General features: G+C 49.9%; 1 protein-coding gene across 1 annotated transcript in view; it reads left to right on the top strand.

The window, feature by feature from the left end:
- NTRK3 (neurotrophic receptor tyrosine kinase 3) overlaps positions 1-18741 on the top strand; it is a 315656-nt gene extending 296915 nt beyond the window's left edge. The window contains exons 18-20 of the mRNA XM_036278049.1: positions 10838-10879; positions 15352-15510; positions 18556-18741. Of these exons, the coding sequence (XP_036133942.1) occupies positions 10838-10879; positions 15352-15510; positions 18556-18741 (387 nt within the window). The remainder of the gene's footprint in view (positions 1-10837; positions 10880-15351; positions 15511-18555) is intronic.
- Positions 18742-21323: the final 2582 nt, after the last annotated feature.

Genomic DNA, 21323 nt, shown 5'->3' on the forward strand with positions numbered 1-21323 from the left:
CCTTCTGTGCTTATGGCTGGTTTGTTTTTTTTTTTATAGAAATCTGATTCTAGGATTTCTATCACATTTTTTTTCAAAATCTGACACCTCAGCCCATCAATTTGCATCGCTTGAAGCACTTTTACTAGAGAGCCTCTTGCACTGGGAGGGCCCGAGCCGACGCGGTGCTGGGGCAGAACGTGGGTTTTGGAATCAGAATGATGTAGGTGTGAGGCTTGGATTTTCCTGTTGCCAGCCTTCTGAGCTCGAGTAAGTTCCTCAGCCCCTTGCTCCCTCCCTCCCAGCAGCCTAAACACTCACGAGGGTTGTCCTCCTCATGGCGTGTCTTTCTGCCTCTCTGCGGTAGGACCAGAGGTTTAAATCACTTAAAATGAGGGTGCTACCCCTGGGGATTGCCTACCTGGTCTTATACTGGCTCCACCTCTCGGGGTCCCATTGGGTGCCTCTGAGAAGGCCACGTTCTCCGAGTTCCTTAGCCGGGAAACCGGAAGGTCAGTGATCTCTGATTTCCCTCTTGTGCCCGTGAAGACGGGGGTGCTGTCCCAGCAGGAAGGCCTTTGCAAAGGCCAGGGAGCACTGGCTTGGCTCGGACTTTCTCCTGGGTTCGTCCTCAGAGCAGTCTCCCCGCCTTTTGACCCTGAAGGCGAAGCCAGGAGGCGGGGCTTGTTTATGGAGAGGAGGTGCCCCCAGCAGCTGTGACCTCCAGCCAGGGCCGGGATGCCGATGCCCTGGAGGGACCGCTCCTCCGCCCCGCCCCTTTCATGGACTATGGACACTGCCCTTGGCTCCCAGGCTCCCCTGCGGGGAGGCAGGCCTCGTGGGGGGAGGGGATCTCCAAACTCTGACCTTCTCCCAGCACTGGGAGGGGCGCCCAGAGTTTATCCGTCCCTGCTTCACCGAATCTAGTGTCTTAAATAGATGTTTGGAGGTCAGTTAGCCCAGCCCTTTCCCTGTCCCTACAGTGTTACAGGTGGGGACGGCCCAGGGATGAGCCCAGGGGTAGGATGTAAACCTGAGACAGTGCCCACAGGGCACACCCTCTGGGACTCAGGCTGCTGATGCTGCCAAGGACCCTGAGGTGAGCCTTTGTCCTGCGCTCTGGGCATATTGGTTCCGGTAAGGACACTTTGCTTTGGACAAAGTTACGCGGAGTTCTCGTGGGGAGGACTCTTCACAGTCCTGTGGTCCAACCAAGCCCTTGCTGCAGATGTGAACACTGAGACCACAGGGAATGGGCAGAAACGCACACGGCCTGCACCTCAATGCGCTGCCCTCCCCACTGGGCTCCAAGCTCCCCTGGCCCAGACTCTGCCAGCTGCCTCCCTCCCAGCCCGCTGGAGCCCCCAGGGCACTTCGGATGTCTGGTCACCCTGGCCCTGGGCTGGGAAGCTAGGCTCATCCCATGATGTGATCACACCAGAGCTGTGATGAGACAGTCCAGTGCTGTCCTCTGAAGGCTGCTGGCTCAGTCAATAGGAAGCATCATTGTTACTGTTATCAATTGTCACTGTTACGAGAACATGGCTGGAGGAGACCGTGTACAGCTGTTTTCCTTTTGAGGAAAAAAAAAAAAAAAAGATCTTGTCTCATTCTTTGCTTTTTAAAATTCATCTCATCTTGTTTTTCTTTTTTTTTTCCTGTCATGAGGCCTCCCTCCTGGGATGTGCAGTCCCTGGGCCGGTCCCCAGCCCGCTGTCATCTTCTCCGAGATGCTTAGCTGCCCTTCCTGTCTGCACCCTGTTTTCTAAACCACCACGGAGTGCAGGGATCCAGGGCGGCAGCCGTGCTGGGCCTGGACACCCCTTAAGCTGCCCCCAGTGTCTGTAGGCAGAATTATCTCGAACCCACATGGCCCATAACAAGAAGGACTTGTAGTGTGTCAATGGTTGGCCCCTAGCTTGGCCTCTACCTACTAGACTTGCGGACATCCTCCTCCCGAGCTGGTGTCCTTATCCATAAGTCGGGCTGGTCCTTCCTTGCGGGAAGGGTCACTGAGCAGAATGGCCAAGTCCCTGGAAAAATTGGGAAGTGCTACGCAATGAACATAAATATTGACGATGGAAAAACTAGCATCTTCCAAGAAAGGTTTAGATTCAGAGTCATGTGCGTGCATGTGTGTTGAATACCTGCCGTGTCTGGGTTTCGTTCACTGTCTCATTTAATTCCTGTGCCGTCTTTGGTGTAGGTGAATTGTCCCCATTTTACAGCCGAGGAAGCTGAGTCTTCCCCTGAGCCCAGATGGTAATGGCAGGGGCTGAGTCGTAATGGTCCCCTGCGTTCCTGTGGATATCCGGCATCCTGTACACACATTTTCAACCTAAGAATACTGGATGGTAAATATTTCGCAAGGCCAGGCTAGTTTGAAAGGGAATATCTTATTTTGGTGAAAGCAGCCGGAACTGAAACCTGTCAGTACCTGGGCCGTGCAGGTTGGCTAAACATTTGGATTTATCACGGGGGGCTTTACTCTCCTGCCTTCTTGTTACCCAGGAGCGTCGCGCGAGTACTTGGGGTGTGCGAGGACCACTCTAGGTCCAGTGTGGTTCATGGATCCACGCTAAGATCCCCAGCTGTGCTCACCAGCCCTGGAGTTGGTTTGCCCCAGAAGACTAGAGCGCGTTTAGGAGGCTCCCAGTCCGAGGCACGCTGAGAAGAAAACAGGGCCAAGGTGTTTTTCAAACCGCGTCTTTGACTCGCAGTGTCTGCTCTCTAAAAAACGTGCTGCTGGGGGCAGAAAGGCCCAGCCAGGCCTCAGGACGAGGGCCGGCAGTTACCCGGGATTCGAGCAGGGAAACAAAGGGGCCCTTATAAAAGGTGTGCGCCCCTGGGCTTCCGTCTGAGACCTCGCTTCTGGCAGAGGTGGTTCTGGGTAAGCGACTTGGGGAGAATCAGAGAGGCCCCTTTATCCTGCAGGCTCACACCGCTCAGGCTTGGCTGTCACACTCCTTGTGCCTTTGGAAGACTCCAAGAGTGTTCCTAATGCCGGAGCTGCAGGCTCAGCCCGAGACAGCCGTCGCCCGAGCCCTGGCTGCCGCAGCGGCGCTCGGAGGCCCTGCTGTGACAACGGTCTGTGGGATGCCTCCGCACCTCCCCCCTCCCCCAGAGGAGCCCCAGCATCCCCCAGACCTGGGGCTGAGGGCATCCCTTGCCCACAAGAAGCTCGACCCGTAGTTTGCCCTGCTTGGTGGGGAAAAGGGGCGAGGCCACCAGAAGCGAAGGGTTCCACCTCGTGAAGGCAGAGGTCTGAGGTCACTAGGGAATCTCAGCCTAGTGTGTGAAGGTCTCATCCAGGGACTTTCATAACCGGGGGAGCTGCAGACAGACGTGTGTTTGTGGTGGCACACACACACTCGGGCCAGTATTGCCCCAGGGTCCACCCCCACGCCCGGGGACACGGTTCTGCCAGGTGACCCAAAGGCGTTGGCACCAGGGTGGAAAGCAGGAGGTGCCCGAACAGATATGTAAACTTCATGACTCGATCTGTATACATGTCTTCTGTATGCCTTGGCGTAGGTGTGCTGTTCTCCAGTGAGCATGCTCATTAAAACCAGGGAAGGCCTGGGGGGGGGGGGGTAGGGTGGAGGGTAGTCAACAAGGGAATAAATGAGGGACATCTGTAATACTTTCGACAATAATGATAGATTAAAAAACAAACAAACAAAAAACAGAACAAGACCGCCCTGGCCGGTTTGGCTCAGCGGTTAGAGCATCGGCCTGCGGTCCGGAGAGACCTGGGTTCGGTTCCCGCTAAGGGCATGTACCTTGGTTGCAGTTTGTCCCCGGCCCTGGTCGGTCGTGCAGGTGGCAGCCACTCGATGTGTCCCTTTCACGTCGATGTTTCTCTCTCTCTTTCTGTTCCTCTCTCTCCCTCCCACTCTACCTGAACAAAAAATGGGAAAATGTCCTCGGTTGAGGATCAAAACAAAACAAAACAGAACAAGACCTATAGGCCATCAGTTCTGTCTCAGGTGCGGTCCTTGGTGACTCTGGACAGCTTCTCGCTGGCCTTCCAGCCTTCCAGCCGAGCCGTCCAGGCCTGGGGGTGAGCTAGGCCCTTTCCAAGGTCCTTCCCAGCCCTGTGTGTTCGTGAGCACAGCCTTCGTGTGGGGTGTCTCCCTTCACTCTGGGTTCTGATGAACCTGGACTTGGGGAGACGGAGTGGGTGCCGTGACCGGGCAGGGCTGGGTCCCCACAGAGACGCCAGGAATCTCGTGTCGGACACCAAAGCCGCGGGCCCCATGAAGAGGCGGATGGGGCTGGCGGAGGCACAAGCTGGTCAGAGTCACAGCACCCACCGCTCACGTAGCCACGGAGAGAGTGAGGGCGGGCAGAGGAGGAGGGGGGAGAGCCGGTGCGAGTCCCCGAGGGCGGACTGCCTAGTCCTCGGGCTCCCGTGGCTCCCCATGGGAGTGGGGGAGCTGTTCCGAGAGCCCAGCCGCTGGAGGGGCAGGCAGGGAGGAGGGTTAATTCGGGGACCAGGGCGGTGTGGTTCTGATGGGTTTGGAAGATGTGAGCAAAGCGGCTCCCCGGGTTCGGAGTGGAAGTGTTCATTTCTGCTGGCCGGGAGACGGGGCGCACGGGGACAGGACTCGGGGCCTGTCCCCCCGGTTCGGAGTGGAAGTGTTCATTTCTGCTGGCCGGGAGACGGGGTGCACGGGGACAGGACTCGGGGCCTGTCCCCCTGGTTCGGAGTGGAAGTGTTCATTTCTGCTGGCCGGGAGACGGGGCGCACGGGGACAGGACTCGGGGCCTGTCCCCTGGTTCGAGGTGGAAGTGCTCATTTCTGCTGGCCGGGAGACGGGGCGCACGGGGACAGGACTCGGGGCCTGTCCCCCTGGTTCGAGGTGGAAGTGTTCATTTCTGCTGGCCGGGAGACGGGGCGCACGGGGACAGGACTCGGGGCCTGTCCCCTGGTTCGAGGTGGAAGTGCTCATTTCTGCTGGCCGGGAGACGGGGCGCACGGGGACAGGACTCGGGGCCTGTCCCCTGGTTCGAGGTGGAAGTGTTCATTTCTGCTGGCCGGGAGACGGGGCGCACGGGGACAGGACTCGGGGCCTGTCCCCTGGTTCGAGGTGGAAGTGTTCATTTCTGCTGGCCGGGAGACGGGGCGCACGGGGACAGGACTCGGGGCCTGTCCCCTGGTTCGAGGTGGAAGTGCTCATTTCTGCTGGCCGGGAGACGGGGCGCACAGGGACAGGACTCGGGGCCTGTCCCCCTGGTTCGGAGTGGAAGTGTTCATTTCTGCTGGCCGGGAGACGGGGCGCACGGGGACAGGACTCGGGGCCTGTCCCCCTGGTTCGGAGTGGAAGTGTTCATTTCTGCTGGCCGGGAGATGGGGCGCACAGGGACAGGACTCGGGGCCTCTCCTCCTACATCCAGGCCGTTTATTTCAGGAGATGCCACCGCCTTCACCTGATCGTCCTGCTGGACAGGCCCACGTGGGCCACTGTGACTGTCCCACAGGCATGCGCCGCCGGGCACCCGTTCATGTCCACACTGTCCCTCCGGTGTGTCGGTGTCTGTGTGTCTACACTGGGTGCTGGTGGGCGCCCTGTGTGTCAAGCCTCGGACCCTCTGGAACAAGAGTGGCGAAGCTTTCAGCCTGCAGTAACAGCTGCCGCAGGGCAGGGTGGGGACCGGAGCCTCGGGCATGTGGGAGGCCAGGGGACTTGCAGGGGGGAAGGAAGCAGACACTAAGCCTGTCGTTTCTCTCTCAGTGCGCATGGGGTCTCTCCTGTGGGCTGGGACATGCAACCAAGAAATATTAAAATTAAGCAAGTGAAAAATAATAGCCACACCAGAAATGACGATCTTTATGGTACTCTCCTGATCGAGCCATTTAAAAAAAAATTAACATGTGTTGCAAAGTGCTCACAGCCCTTTGGAAGGGCCCCCCTTTCTCATCTGCGTGAACAGACCCCGACACGACCCAGGCTGGTCGGCGGGGACAGGAAGGCTGGGGCCTTCACTGTGTCCAGAGCCTCGTGCCCCGTGGGTCCGGGTTTGCTCGCCGCGGCCGCGTGGTGGTCCCTCCCGCTGAGAGGCTGGGGCACTGTCTCCGTCGCACCTTCTCAGAGTGGTGTGAGGACGGGTGTCCGGAACTCCTGGGAGAGAAGCCGGCCGCCCACTTCCCTGTGGGATGAGATGCGGAGGGCGGAGGGCCTTCTAGAGCTCAGGGGGCTTTCTCTTCACCCCAGAGCGGTGGGCGCCCTGACTGCAGGGAGTCGGTGTCACTCCCCGGACCCGAGCAGGAGGACTGGCCCAGAGGAGAAGGCAGGCTGTGGGCACTGCCCAGCCGTTCTGCCCCACGGGGACGGGGACCTGGAGCTTGCAAGCCACTCAGCTCTCTGCACCCCCAGCCCCACTACTCCTGGCCTCGGGCAAGGCTGGGAATGAGACCAGGGTTTGGGGGTGTTAGGCAGGTGCCCCAGGCTGGCGGTGCGGGTGCTGTCCACTGCTGATGCCCGAGGAGGACTGGGGTGCAGCCCTGGGGATGGTAGGACTTAGCCAGAGCCAAGCCTCCAAACCTGGCACCACTGAGTACTCAGTCTCTAGACCGATGCTCTTCAAACTTTTATGCTCCCAAAAGAATTTCAAGGAAACAAGTCCACCCCTTGCATGTTTTAAATTGCTCTCTAAAAATTTCAACATAATTTTGAACAATTGCCAGTGATACCATTTTTAGAATATTGTAAATATTGACATTAAAAAATACATCATTTCTTTAATGTATCTAATGGACTTTAAATACCAGAAAATTTGATACATCATCTATTAAGCACATGAACAAGTCCTTAAACAGTTTTACATGATTTTTTCTTCTTGAATTTATATTTTCATTCCAGTTACCCTACCGAATTTAATCCTTATGTTATATTTCTATGCATGAAAGCCTTTTATTGGCCACTCTGTCATAATTTAGTGTGACAAAATATGTATGAAGATTTAAATTTAATTTTTAATATCCAATGACCATAAGTTTCTAGATGTTAAGAGCTTTTGGATTGAGTTATCATTACAATTATTAGTAATACACAGAAATAGGCAGTGGATCAAACCAGTGTGTGTATATATATGACAACTTTTGATGAATAGGAAAGATTAGAAGTATAATATTTGTGGAAATGCATCTCTTATGTATTTTAATACTTCATGCATTCATTAAAGAATTTCATTTATTGCCAAAGTAAGAAAAGTTCAGGATCATTTCCACTTCTCATTTTTACAAATAAAAGAAACGAGAAATTTATTCACAATAAACAACTAGGTGGGAGAAGAAGGAGTTTTGTTATTGCAATGTGATTCCGTTCCTGAAGCGATGATCAGATCTGTACCTAAAACCCCATATTACTCTCCTACCAGAATTTCTGTTTAATCTTCTCTCAGCTGATAATTCTTTTAGATCAGTTGTTTGGAAAAAAACTGGAAACTACCCGCCTTGCAAAAGCATTTGTTTCCGTCACCAGAGACATTTTCAACAACTGTGCCAATATTTCATGGAGCTTAGCTGTCCTATGAAGGTTTTCTTTTCTGAGATTTAGAACGAGTGAGAGATTTGTCTTTCCTTTCGAGAGTGGCAGGTAGGTGTGTGCACGCGTGTGTGTGCATACATACTCACAGTGAAAGGTTGCTGGACCACAGGGGGTTTCAGTTTCGTTTTAGGGAAAAAAAATCCGTGCAAGACAGGCATGGGATGTTACCTTTTATCTAAGAAAGTGGGGGAAATGAATATAATCTGTATTTGCTTTACGTTTGTAACAATAGAAGAGTAAACTGAAAACAAACAAAAAACGGCTTCCCTGTAGGGGGAGGAGGAGAACAGAAAAGCGAACAGACATAGACGACATTAGCCTTCACGTGCCTTGTTTTGTGGTTTAGACTCGGAAACAATGTAACTGTTCTTAGATCAGGCTGAAACAACATTAAATCAGAGAGAAAGAAAAGACAAAGCAATTCTTAAAAATAAAAAGCAAAATGAAACTAATCTACCTGTGCATTCAGCCGGTGACTTCACCACACACTAGGAACTATTTCAAATGACTGGAACAGCAGTGCCTCTTGTGTGTTCCTAGCAGGTGTATCCTAAGGGTCCAGAAAACTGCAAAGCTTGTAGACAGCCTTCAGTGACCACATTGTCAGTAACAGTATCGGAGCCCTTATTCTGAAATGTACATGTGTACATGTATAACATAGACTAAGATAAAGCAAGTAAGTAACATTACCAGTGTAGGAAAGAAGATTTTAACATAAGAAACATGCAGATATAAAGATTAAAGAAAATATCACACACACACACACACACACACATACACGCACACGCATCTCAAGGTCAACTCTAACCACAATAAGCCTCTCATTGGTCACCTTTGAAGGATGCTAGGGAATGAATCCATTATTCTGAGAACTGGTAAATAATAACGGAATAATGGATCTTGGCTCTGTTCATCAGTGGCTGCTAATATCATTAGATGAGAGGGAACTTTATAAAGACTACCAGGCTAACAATACCTGGATCCACAACAGTACAGGTGCTGGAAGGTGTCATCCAAGGTAGTGTGATCCAAAGATCTTCAAGGACTTACTTTATTTCTAGAATCATTTCTTGGAATCTTTGCCTTATTCGTATGTTTCCTGTTTCAAGGCTCAGCCGTCACATAATATGTATGTATATGTATATATCCGTAATATAGCTCATTGAGAGAGTGCGTCGTTGGCTACTATTCCTCAGGCCGTGCCTAGGCAAGTTACCTTATCTTCATCTGTGAAATGGGACAACATAGTGAGTTTTATCACACAGGATGGCGGAGAGGATTGAACGAGGAATGCGTGTAAACATCCAGAGGCTGATGCTCTGTGCACTGATTAGAATTACTCTTGTTAAGAATGTTATTTCAGCCTATCGCTGATCCGCCTAGGTTTTACCGTGGGGATATTTGTCAGTACTTTTTACCGTGGAAGGCTTGACTACTGCTTTTCCCAGACTGGATCTCTCCAGTGTAGGAGAAGGATGTAGGTAGTCCTGGAGGGACTCAGGGGAGTCTCTCTTTTTATAAACTTGGAAATTTCCATGTGGACTGCTTATTTATTTTAGATCATTTATAAAACTATTACACGAGACAAACGCCAAAATCAACTGGGAGGAATCCATTATTTAAAAATTTTTATCAAGAGAAATGTTCCCAAATTCCCGACTTCAATTTTGTTGTTGTTAATTCTCACCCAAGGATATTTTTTCCATTGATTTTTAGATACAGTCGAAGGGAGGGAGGGAGGAGAGAGAGAAATATTGATGTGAGAGAGACACATCGATTGGTTTCCTCTAACACTACCCAGACCCGGGCAGGGGATCGAACATGCAACCCAGGTACACGCCCTTGACCAGGAGTCAAACCCGCGACTGTTAAGTCTGTGGGCCAACACTCTAACTGCTGAGTCAAACCGGCCAGGGCCTGACTTCTGCTTTTTAAATCAAGAACCCAGGTACTATAAGACATCCTACTAGAGTCGATCACATTCTTTAAAAAAAAAACCACACCACCACAGCATCTTTTGACATAGAACTTAAATTAGGTCCACTGGTTTCTCTTTCTTTATTCATGTTTATTTATCATTTCATTGTTTTTAAATTTTCAAATGGGACATCAGATGTCCAACAGCATAGAAATACATATAACAAAACGTGGATTTTCTCTTTTATGAGGGCTCACCCTCACGCCCCGCTCTGGAGGAAACCACTGGTTAGTGTAATGCTATCTTTCTAAACCTTTTCTATGCTCTTACGGAGTGATTCCTTGTTGCCTTATAATATATGTGCTTATGTATTTATGTTTTTGTCTTTTCAATTTTTTTTTCTTTATTGATTTTAGAGAGAGAGGCAGGGAGAGGGGGAGAGAGATGGAAACATCGATGAGAAATAACATCGACTGGCCGCCTCCTGCATGCCCCTCACTGGGGATCGGGCCACAACCTGGTCATGTGCCCTGACCGGGAATTGAACTGGTGACCTCTCGGTGCATGGGTCAACGCTCAACCACTGAGCCACGCCAGCCGGACTGTATCCATGTTTTTACACGAATGAGAATGTTAATATATATTTTAAATGTCTTGAGTTTCCATTGAACATACCCTAGGCATCCTTCCTGTCGCCACACATTACTAGACTCCTTCACCTACATTTAGTGATAAACACATTGTTGCCCTTAAAAACAATGAAGTAAAAACATCTTCAACCAAGGATTGTTGCATACACGAACAAGTGTTTTTCTAAGACTTCTAGAAATGGTATTGCTGGGTTAAAAGCCACTTGCATCATTAGTGTGGACAGATTCTGCCAAGTTGCCTTCAGTCAAGGCTGCCCTCAGTCACTGGTGGCATTGGAGAATGTCCTCAGCCTCTCTCAAGCAGGGTAGTGTCAGCCTGTTCAATTTTTCTCACATGACATTAAAAATAACGTGTCTCTGTTGTTTTGATTGGCATCTCTTCATATGTTTGTGGCCATTCGTAGCTTTTTTGTGGGTCATCTGCTCTCTCTCTTGACTCATTTTTCTGTTGGGTTGCGTTCTTAAGCTAATTTAAAGAATCGCTTTATAACACATGGATTTTAATTCGCTGTTATAGATATTGCAAACATTTTCTCTGTCATTTGTCTTTGACCTATGTTTATTTTGTATTTTGCCATGCAAAAGTATTTACTTTTACAAGTTGTATCTCTAAGCCCTATCCTTTATGGCTTCTTGAACATGTGTCTTGTTTAGGAAGGTCTTCCTCTCCTAAGGTTATGCAAATACTTTTCTAAGTTTTCTTCTAATATGATTATTGTTTTGTTTTTTATGTTTAGCTCTTTAATCCATCTGGAAATGATTTTTGTATATGGTGTGAGGTAGGTATCTAAGTGTGCTTTTTAAATGAATAGTTCATTGTCCCAATGCTTTGCTTACTAACCCATCATTTCATGTATTTAATCTGCTTCTAGACTCTATTTTGTTCCATTGATCAACGAAATTTGTCTACTCCTACGCCAATAACACACTGTGTGCATTGCTGTAGCTTGATCATATGTATTGCTCTCTGATAAAGCAACTGCCTCTTGTTGTTCTATTTCAAGATATCTTAGTTTTTATCAAGTATTTACTCCTGTAGATGACTTTTGGTATCATTGTGTCAATTCCCACACATCATTCCATTGGGGTTTTAATTTAGATTGTGTTCAATTTTCAGATTCATTAGAGTGAGGAATGAGGGATTTATGAGATTTATGATACTGCGTCTTCCTATCCAAGGAAAAGACATTTCTTTCTAATTGTTAATATCTTCTCTTATGTTTTTCAACACTTTTCTTTAGCTAGACCTTCCATATTTTCTGCTAAGTTTTATACCTAGCAGTTTGTAATGTTTTGTTGCTATCGTACAAACAGTCTTATTTTCCACTGAATTTTGAAGTCCTTGCTACTGGTGTAGGAGTATAGTTTGTTTTTTGTATGTTCATTTTACATCTGCGTAGCTTACTAAACCATATCATTGTTCTAATTGCTTTTTAGTTAATTGTCTCAAACAGTCATATCAGACTCAGACAATGGCAATTTTTGACTCTTCCTTTTAAATATTCTACCTTGTTTTAATTCTTGCTTTTTCACATTGGCTAGCACCCCACCTAAACAGTGTTGCATAAAATCAGTGATAGAAGCTACCTCTATGCTTCTAATGTTTTATTAGTAAATAATCTTTAGTGTGTTAAATAAAGGATATTACCTTCTATTAGTAATGAATTAGACATTTGAATCAGGAAAGGGTGTTGGAAATTTTTGGCATCTTTTAAAAGGATAGTTTTTCTTCTTCTGTATTTTAATTTAGTACGGCAAACACACATTTTTTTAAAGCTGAGACATGCTTTCGTTTCTAGTATAAAAGTTATTGGGTTATAATATGGAGTTATTATAATCTGTTGCTGATTCACTAAGATAATATTTATTCAAATTTTGAGACTATATTCATAACAGAGATAGTTTTACACATATGTAGATACATCAACCTATATCGTATTCATATATTAAAGGCTGTTTGCTAAGCTTGACTGCTTTCGTCAGCAGGGACATTCAAACCCCATTGTGTGGTTTGGAGAAGTTTTATTTACTTTTTGTTTTGTTTTGGTTTGAAAAAGTAGAAATAGGATAGAAAACTTTAGTAGACCTCACCCATAAAACCATCTGATCCTTATACTTTTTTAATGTATAGATATTTTTTTTACTGTAATTGTAATTTTTTTTAAGTTTTTACTTTTCTTAACTGTTTAAAATTAATATTTTCTACTAACTCATTCATGGCATCTGTTTTTCACATTTTATTGTTACAGTATTCTTAACATTTTTACATTGTATCCTTTGTGTCCCTTACTGACCTTGCCAAAGGTCTATATTCCTTTGGAAAGAATCAGCAATTGATTATGTAGATATAGTTTGCTTCCCCCAACTCTTTCGTGTGTTTGTTTACTTTGCTTTGTTTTATACCAATTCCTCATTATATCTCTATTATTTATTTTCTCTTGCTTTCTATAAATTTGTCTTGTAGGTCTTCACTACCTTTTTAAAAAATTGAGTTCTTATTTAATTTAATTCTGTTTTTAACTATTTTATAAATAAGTGCTTAAATGCTATAATTTTTCCTCCAAATTTACTTTAGCTATAACATAGCTCTCAATGAATAGGACTGTAATTATTATTATGAAAGTTTTCAATTTTATTTTCAATTATTTTCTTTACCAAATGGTTTTTTGTTTGTTTGTTTTTGTAATTGACCAAAGAGAACCTTTTAAAAATGACCCCTTTGTTCTTCATTTCTATTTTATTTTATTTGGTACAGTAAATGTTTCTGACTTTTATGTTATGATTTTTACTTTTTTTTTTCCTCTTTGAAGTTTCAGATTTCCTTTGTGGTATAACATAGTGAATGGTGTTTATAGATTTTTTTTAGATAATTGAAAGTAATATGCAGCCTTTTAGGGAGGCCAGCAAACACATGGCACTCACATCTAACAGTGGAGAAACATCTGTAACAAAAATAAGTTAATAAAAATTGCAAAAAAAACCAAAAAACAAAACTCATCTCTTATGTTGTCTTCTTGATCTGTTAATTTGTGAAAGGAGTTTTATTTTCCATTCTAATTGTAACTGTATCCATTCCCTTTTATTTATGACCTGTTTTACTTTTTATACTTTTTTGTTGCTATCTTAATTGGAGCATAAACGTTTATAATTATCATAATGGTGAATTTTGCCATCTTTAAATATGATATAAATCACTCTGTTGCCATAGTCTTGGCATCTTGAAATTTTTCATAAATATTTTCAATTTCAATATATTATCTATTTAATATATATTTTAATGTATATTGAATATTCTGTATTCAACATATATTCACTTTTCCTTTTGTGTCTTGTGATTTTGCTTTCTTTCATTTTCACTATTTTTTGATATTTTCTTTTAGATATGTCTTTACGAAGAACATGCATTTGATTTTTAAGATACATTTTCTTGTTTAAGAGGTAGTATTTGTACTTATTGTCTATAGTGATATTATTTAAACTTTTTCATTTTATGCTTTTGTTCACCATTATCCCACTTCTTTTCATAGTCATTTGTTGTTAGAGGTTTTAAGTCCTATTTTCCTCAAACTGGTTTGGAAGCTGTATGTGCCATTTCTGTTCTTCTAGAAGCTACTTTAAAACGTTAGCAAGCTCATTTAAATTTGTTATAATCAACAACTAATAACTCTCTGCACATCCCCAAATCCTCTCTTCTAAGGACAAAGTCTTTATCGGGCTTTTAATTATTTCTCTACCTAATTTTCTGTGCACTTATGGTTGAAATTATCTAGAAGTTTCATTCCAAATACGTATTGCTAATAGTGGCAGTGATAATACTATTAGCATTATTAGTATTATTATTTACTTTATGTCTCTATTTTATAGAAGCCTTTATTAGTAACCGTACCACATTTTACTCCCAAATTAGCAGCCATTATTTAGATTTAAATTGCATTTTTGTGGCTTATTTGCTTTGCACTGTTTGTTACGTCCCAAGTAATTGTATGTTCTAAAATCTTTTTTCTGTTTTTTCGGGGGTACTTCCCCAATTCACTTTCGCTCCTTCATTTTTCTGAGAGGCTGTGAATGGTCAAGTTTTGAATCTCTGCTTGTCTCAAAGAAGCATCACCTCTGTCTTTACATTTGACGCAGAGCTATCTTGATTATGAAATCCCAGGCCAAAAACAACTTCTGCAAATCCTTATCATCATTTATTTTCCAAACTACTTCCAGCGGACAAGGCAAACATGATTTCTCTTTTTAGAAGTAAGATGGCCCATCTCCCAATAAGTCATTCTTCCTTAAATGGTCATCATTATCATTCCTCCAACTGGTCTACCACAACGGTGGCTCTGATCTAATAGTTCATCCGGAATTTGTAGAGAGCTCTTTTTATCAGCAGTAATCAGTTTGCTAACAACATATTCCATGGATTCGCCCAAAGTTCCCATTTTCAAGGCTGCATTTACTAATGGTGCAGCTAGTTCCCGAGTTCTAAAATACATAGTGACTTTTATTTCACGTGTGCTAACGCCAGTGACCTTGTGGCTTCCCATAGTGATTTTCCCCGGAAGGGGCGCCCTGAGTGTCAGTCAGGTCCTCTTGGCCGTGGCTTTCGGATCTGTGGACCCACCCATGGCCGATGTCCACCGTAGGCTGTCTTAAGAGTTTCTCATTACTGGACTTTGAGATCTTACTACGGACTGCTGTGTCTTCTCTTTTGGTCCAGTGATTTCTCACTAGCATGTGGTCTTCCATACGTGTGGAGTTTCCCTGACCCCTTCCCTCGAAACACTGAGTTGTGGTGAGAACATCGGAGTTGTCGAGTAGAAGTTCCAGGAACAGGTTTGCAGATTCGATGCCCACGGGCCGTCTTGTGCCACAACCACCTTGGCCAAGGAGTCTAACCCGAGGCGTGCAAATACTCTGCCACTTGCAGGCCTCGCTCAGTGACTCTGGGCTTCCTCTCGAGGTCAGGTCACAACAGTACCATATCCCAACACCTCTTTCCTCCTGCAATCATCTCGTGATCTTTCCTTACACTCGGTGCCAAGGGCTCCCCTTCCCTTGGGCGTTCTCTGGCTGCTCTCCGGCTGCCTCCGTTGGTGTAGGCCTCCCGTCAGTGTCTCCACCGGCCTCGGTGCCAGTCGCGTTCAGTGGGGTCCGTCTCAGAACAAAACGCATCCCATGTATCTCCATAGGAAGAGTAGAGAGACGGGACTGGTTCTGACCGTCCCGTCACCTCTTGTGCCTCTGTCTTGACCCCTGTTAGGTCGGAGGACACACCATGCTCCCCATTCGTTGGATGCCCCCTGAAAGCATCATGTACCGGAAGTTCACCACGGAGAGTGACGTGTGGAGCTTCGGGGTGATCCTCTGGGAGATCTTCACCTATGGAAAGCAGCCATGGTTCCAGCTGTCCAACACGGAGGTACGGAGGGGGCAGACGGGGGCCTCCACCTGGGGGAAGGCGGGCAAGAGATATCCGGGGCCAGGACTCAGATACCGTGTATGAAGCAGGAGGGTGGAACCAGGAGAGCAGACCTAGGCATCAGGAGGGGGGGGAGGAGAGCTTCTCAGTAGGAAAAAAATGATAGCTGTAGGAACTGAGGTATAATTGTCAAGAGAGCATGAAATCCGACGTCTCAACTGAGACGCCTGTCCTGGTCTTGTTTGCTCTGCCACACTTAAAAATCACAGTGTCTCCCTCAGAAAGAAAAGGACAGCAAAGAACAATTACGAGTTTTCCAACTGTGCCATCTTGTGGAAACACCTCCTGCGAAGGTTTCAGGCACGCCAGGCCTGGGGAGGTGCCGGGCCCCGAAATAGGAAGGCAGATTTCATGGTATTGATAGAACTGCAGGCAGAACCCCGGGAATAAAATGAATTATAAAAGTCAGCACGATCATAATAAACACTATATGTATAATTTCAATTTCCACTAATCATAAAAAATACCGATCAAATTTCTTTTTTATTTTCTTTATTGATTTGAGAGAGAGAGGAAGGGAGAGGGAGAGAGAGATAGAAACATGGATGAGAGAGAACATTGATTGGCCACCTCCTGCATGTCCCCCACTGGGGATCGGGCCACAACCTGGGCATGTGCCCTGACCGGGAATCGAACCGGTGACCTCTTGGTGCAGGGGTCGATGCTCAACCACTGAGCCACACCGGCTGGACTCCAATTAAATTTTAATAGTAACTAATACTTAGTGCCAGGCATTTTCTGAGCACCTTAGCTAGACTGATTCAGTTCCTCTCACACCATCACCCATTGAGATTCAGGACAAAGAAGGAGGGGGAATCGCTTGGGGTCCTGAGATGGACTGGCCAAGGTCTCAGAGGTGAGAAGGGCTAGAATGTGGGGGAGGATCGGGCCAAGGTCACAAGACTCTTCAACTTCCAAAGCCAGTCAGGATGGTTCTTCGTTCCGTCCGGCCCAGAGTCCTGTTGACCCGGGATCCAGTGCACTTTGCAGACAAGGAGGGGCCTTGTCTCCCAGCTCAGCCGACCTCTGCAAGGTGGCGTTGATTTCTGGGGGCTGCTGTTTTCCAGGGAACGTGGGCACTCGGGCCTGTTCATATTGGACGTGCATCTGTCTAGTCGAGAAATTATATTTTTCTTGGCAGCTACGATCATCTTTACTTTCTTATGCCCGGACCGCTTAATTAAGTGTATTCCGAAGGCTGGAAGGGAGGCATTTCTTGGAATCTGTACTGTCTCATTGTTTACAGGCTGGGTGGGTCCTGACCGCATTTCCCAAAATAAGACAGAACAGCCTAATGTCCTCAAACAAAAACGAAAGGGTGTATGTCAGAACCCACCTGTTCAGATGTTTTTAAACACCGCTGTTGTCTTTCTGGGGGTGGGGGTGGGCACACCCCTGTACACGCATGCACGCATGCACCCGCACACACCTGCAGACATGTGCCCCGAGCACAGCTCGGGTCGTTTGGTGGCCCCGAAAGACAGGTCTGGGCTGAGGGTACAATTGGCAGCAGCTGTCCTGGGCTCCAGGCTGGCCCCCTGGCTCACAGGGCTGTGGTCATTTCTAACGCTGCTCCGTGAGCCTGGAAGGCAGTGACTGACCCCCATGACCTCTCCTCCATGCCCCTGGCAGCCAGGTCCTGGCAGCTGCTGGAATCGGGTTCTCTAGGAGGCTGACAGCCTGCCCGGCCCACGGCGGAGGGGTCACCACCGGCTCCATTAGGTCTCGGCAGAGCTGCCTCTGCACTTTGAACCGGACCCTTTTCCTGGGGACAAAGGCGATGGTGGGTGGAGACGGGGCTCCAGTAAGAATGGGCGACGTGAGCTGTGGGGGACCAACAGCTGGCAGAGGAACGGGCTGGGGGAGCCATCGCAGACTCGGGAGAACGTGACCAGGAAGGTGACGGACGACATTTGACAAGCCAGGGTCGTCAGGGTGACATGAGGCAGTGGGAAGGCAGGAGGAGGAAGGGCACCCTCTTGCCCAAACACACGCAGATGAGTGAGGGCAGAGGGGCGATGACCCTGGGCAGGCCCTCAGGGAGACGATTCTGTGTGCCCCTGTCATCGCCTCCTGTTCTCCAGTGAGGCGACTCGGTCGGGGTAAGCGACTTACCCCAGGTACACAGTGGCCGAGTGAGTTGGTGCTTAGAGAAGCTAAAACTGACCGAGACCTGGACGCTGACGCCTTGAAGAGTCTCATGTTCAGCAAAGAAGTTGCTGTGGGGACCTGAAGACGGACCAGAATGACAGGCTTGGTCCTGCAGCGCCCGGCTGGGGTGTCCCGGGCACGTGCACGTAGCTTCCTTCCTGTTCCTCGTTCTGGCTGTCCCTCCGGTGTGTGGGTCAGATGGTCCCTGCAACACTCCTGGGAGGTGGTCAGCACAGACACGTGATCCCCGAGTTGCAGCTGGGGACGCGGAGACCCTGTGAGGTCAACTGGACTCACACTGGCCACCAGTGGGGCGGGTGAGTCCGGGCGGGTCCCTGTGCTGGGGCTTTGAGAAGTGGCGGACGTTCAGCCCAGAGACCAGGCCAGGACGGGCGTGCCGAGCGGGGACCTGTGTCGTGGCTCGGAGGTGCGCGTGGTGACATGCACAGAGGCTGTGACTGAGCGGGGATGGCCACGGAGCGGCCAGAGGGTGCCCAGCTCCTTCTAGGGGTTCAAAGTCACGCTGCTCGTGAGTGGGGAGGGACAGGTCCCGCCGGCCCCACTCCCAGGGGAAATGAACACGGCTCGGTCGTCCCGGACTGGAGAGGGGTGAGGTCAGAGGAAGAGTGTGCTGGGAGTCAGGAAGGCCCGGCCCCAGGGGGGGAGTGCCAGGGAGAGCCGTGGGCATTACCGGCCGGGGCCGCTCCGTGCCCGCGTAACCCCCACACACGGGACACACGGAAACCGCGCCGTGGTCCTCGGCGTGCGCTGACCCCCGTCAGGGAAGCGGCGGCCGAGCGCCGGTGTGACCCCTCGTTCTCCTTGCTTTTCCAGGTCATTGAGTGCATCACCCAAGGCCGTGTCCTGGAGCGGCCCCGCGTCTGCCCCAAAGAGGTGTACGACATCATGCTGGGCTGCTGGCAGCGGGAGCCGCAGCAGCGGCTGAACATCAAGGAAATCTACAAGATACTCCACGCGCTGGGCAAGGCCACGCCCATCTACCTGGACATCCTCGGCTAGCGGCCTGGCCGCGGCCCCTCCGTTGCCTCCTCCCTCCCGGCCTCACCGCCCTCACCCCACCGCTCCTTCCTCCACCCTTGACTGAAGAGAACATCTTCACATAAACTCAAGTGCCTGCTACACATACAACACTGAAAAAAAAAAAAAAAAAAGAAAGAGAAAAACCCCGTAAGGCAGTTTGGCGTATATATATATATATACACATATATATATTTATATATCTAACTATCTATCTATATCTACAGAGAGATACCTTCTCTGACACAGAGAGAAGCTGCTAAAACAGAAGCCACAGGACGGTCGCGAGGACAGTACATCTGAACTGGCCCGGACACAGGTGGGAATTCTCGAGCGTCGTCAGCTCGCGCTGCTCGGAGCGGCAGACCGGGGCCATGCCGAGACCGGCTTCACGTTGGGATGGGAGGAGCGGGGTGGACCCGAGTCACCTGCGGGCAGACAGCACCGGCCAGGCTCAGCCAGGAAACACACCGGCCCAGGGGCCGCCTGTCTCCGGGACCGTGTCTCCGCGAGAAATCTTCACGAGAAACCCACCCACTTCCAGACGGTTCTCTGATGTCTCCATTCTGGAAAGTGTCGTCCTGACGCTGTTGAGAGGCAGCGATGGGGCCGGCAGGTGGACACTGGACAAGGAGCGACAAGGAAACGGAAGCGCCGCGCCCGGGACCACGGACATCGAGGGCGTCAGCCACGCTCAAGTTCCCCGGCTGTGTCGTCACCCTCGGAACTTCGGGAACTGGACTTTCTGGGCTGGAAGAACCAAGGAGAACAAGCTGCAGCCTCCCAGCCTCGAGGCACCGCCCCCTGAGATTTCATCACTGGAAGGACTCCTGGGCCCCACCCCCACATCAGACCCTGGGGTGCTGGGGGCAGGGGGCGCACCTGTGTTGTCTGTACCTGTGGATGCAGAGGGTCTCGATGGCAGGAGCCTTAGTCCTTGTGGGTCCCTGTAAGATATGCCTCCTGGGTCCTCTGCTCCCCATTCTGTTCCCCAGCTCCTAGTCCCCACTCCTGGCCCCTCCCGAGTCCCGGGTAAACCCACTGTGGGAGGGAGCCAGGTCTGGGGGAGGCTGGGGTGCTCTCTGTGGGACCAGGTGGTGGAGCGCCCCTCGGGCACCTGCACCGGCCCTTGGCATTGCCCTCGCGTGTCCAGCCCTGGAAGGGTGGGTGCGTCTGCCTCTGAGCTGCTGGAAGGGTGCAGGCTGAGAAATCGCTTTCCTGGGCGGAGACGGGGTGGGCGGGTGGGGGCAGGGCCCAGGCCTCCCTGGGAGAGTCCAATGCGGGGCCAGCATCTCAGTGAGGATGAGCAACCAGGGGGAGAGAGGGGGGCGTCTGGGCCTGCGCAGCTCCCTCTGCCTTTCCGGCTGCTGCTGGCGAGGACCGAGGGCGTGGTACCTGGGTCTCCCCGCCACACAGGGACAGCAAAATGCTGGAAGCCAGCAGCCAGCCCCACAGAGCCGCCTGCTGGGGACACCGGGAGGCACCCCTCCCAGGCACCAGCCCCACCGTGCTCAGCACAAGCACAGAGCCACCTAAGGACAGGTCTTTGCCCATCAGAGCCTCTGGGGGCCCCCGACTGCACCCTGCCCCGCCAGCTGCAGGGCCTGCCCTCATCCCGGGCACCTGCAGCACGGCCGCCCTGTGTGGGGTCCAGGACCGAATGCTTGCTTTGTGGTTTTGCTTCCTTTTTTAGACCAGCCAATGTTGTTATTCAAAGAGCGGAGAGCTCGGCCTGTGGGGCAGGGGTGGGCTTCAGGGATGAGGGAGGCTGCTGGGCCAGGCTGGGGGGAGGGAGGGAGGGGTGCCGGGCTTTTCCATGCTGTTCCCAGCCCCGAGGACTTTGGAGGAGAGCTCTTTGGACTGACCGGCTCTAAGGAAGGCCTTGCTGTCCGTGGCAGTGACGCCTGTGCCCGCGGGGAGGCCCTCGGCTGGTGCCGGCTGTCGGTGCGGAACTGAGCGGGGCAGTCTGCTGGGAGTTGGGAGGCCCTCGGCTGGTGCTCCGGACAGAGTTGTCCCAGGGCCCAGGGCAGTGCTTTCTGTTAGATGCGAGGCTCCAGGGCTCCTGCTGCTGCGTGTCCTCCTGCAGGGAGTACCCTCCTGCAGGGAGTACCCTCCTGCAGGGAATACCCTTCTGCAGGGAGTACCCTCCTGCAAGGAGTACCCTCCTGCAAGCAGACCCTGCCCGGCTCCCTCTCCTTGGCTCTGTGTTCCTGAGCCTCACAGGCACTGACAGACAGGATGACGGGGCGGAGGCCGCTGGGCAGCTGGGAGTGGGGACCGTGTCAGGGTTGGACTGGGGCACCGAGTCATGGTGGCCGCAGGGGAGGCGGCGATTCCTCTGGGAGCCAGGAGCACACCGAGGGGGACCCAGGCTGTCAGGTTGCCCTGGGTTTGGTCCCACAGGCCTGTGCTGGCCTTGTGGCTGCTTCTTCGTTGTGTCCACTGTAAGCAGCTGCCTGTCATAAGAGCAGGAGAAAAGGGGGGCGACCTCGTCTTACTGCCCCTGCTGGCCTCTGTGCGCCGTCTGGTCAGCACAGCGACTTACCGACCTGGGTAGTAAAATA

This window comes from Molossus molossus, unplaced genomic scaffold, assembly GCF_014108415.1.
Source record: "Molossus molossus isolate mMolMol1 unplaced genomic scaffold, mMolMol1.p scaffold_m16_p_24, whole genome shotgun sequence".
Taxonomy (NCBI): Eukaryota; Metazoa; Chordata; class Mammalia; order Chiroptera; family Molossidae; genus Molossus; species Molossus molossus.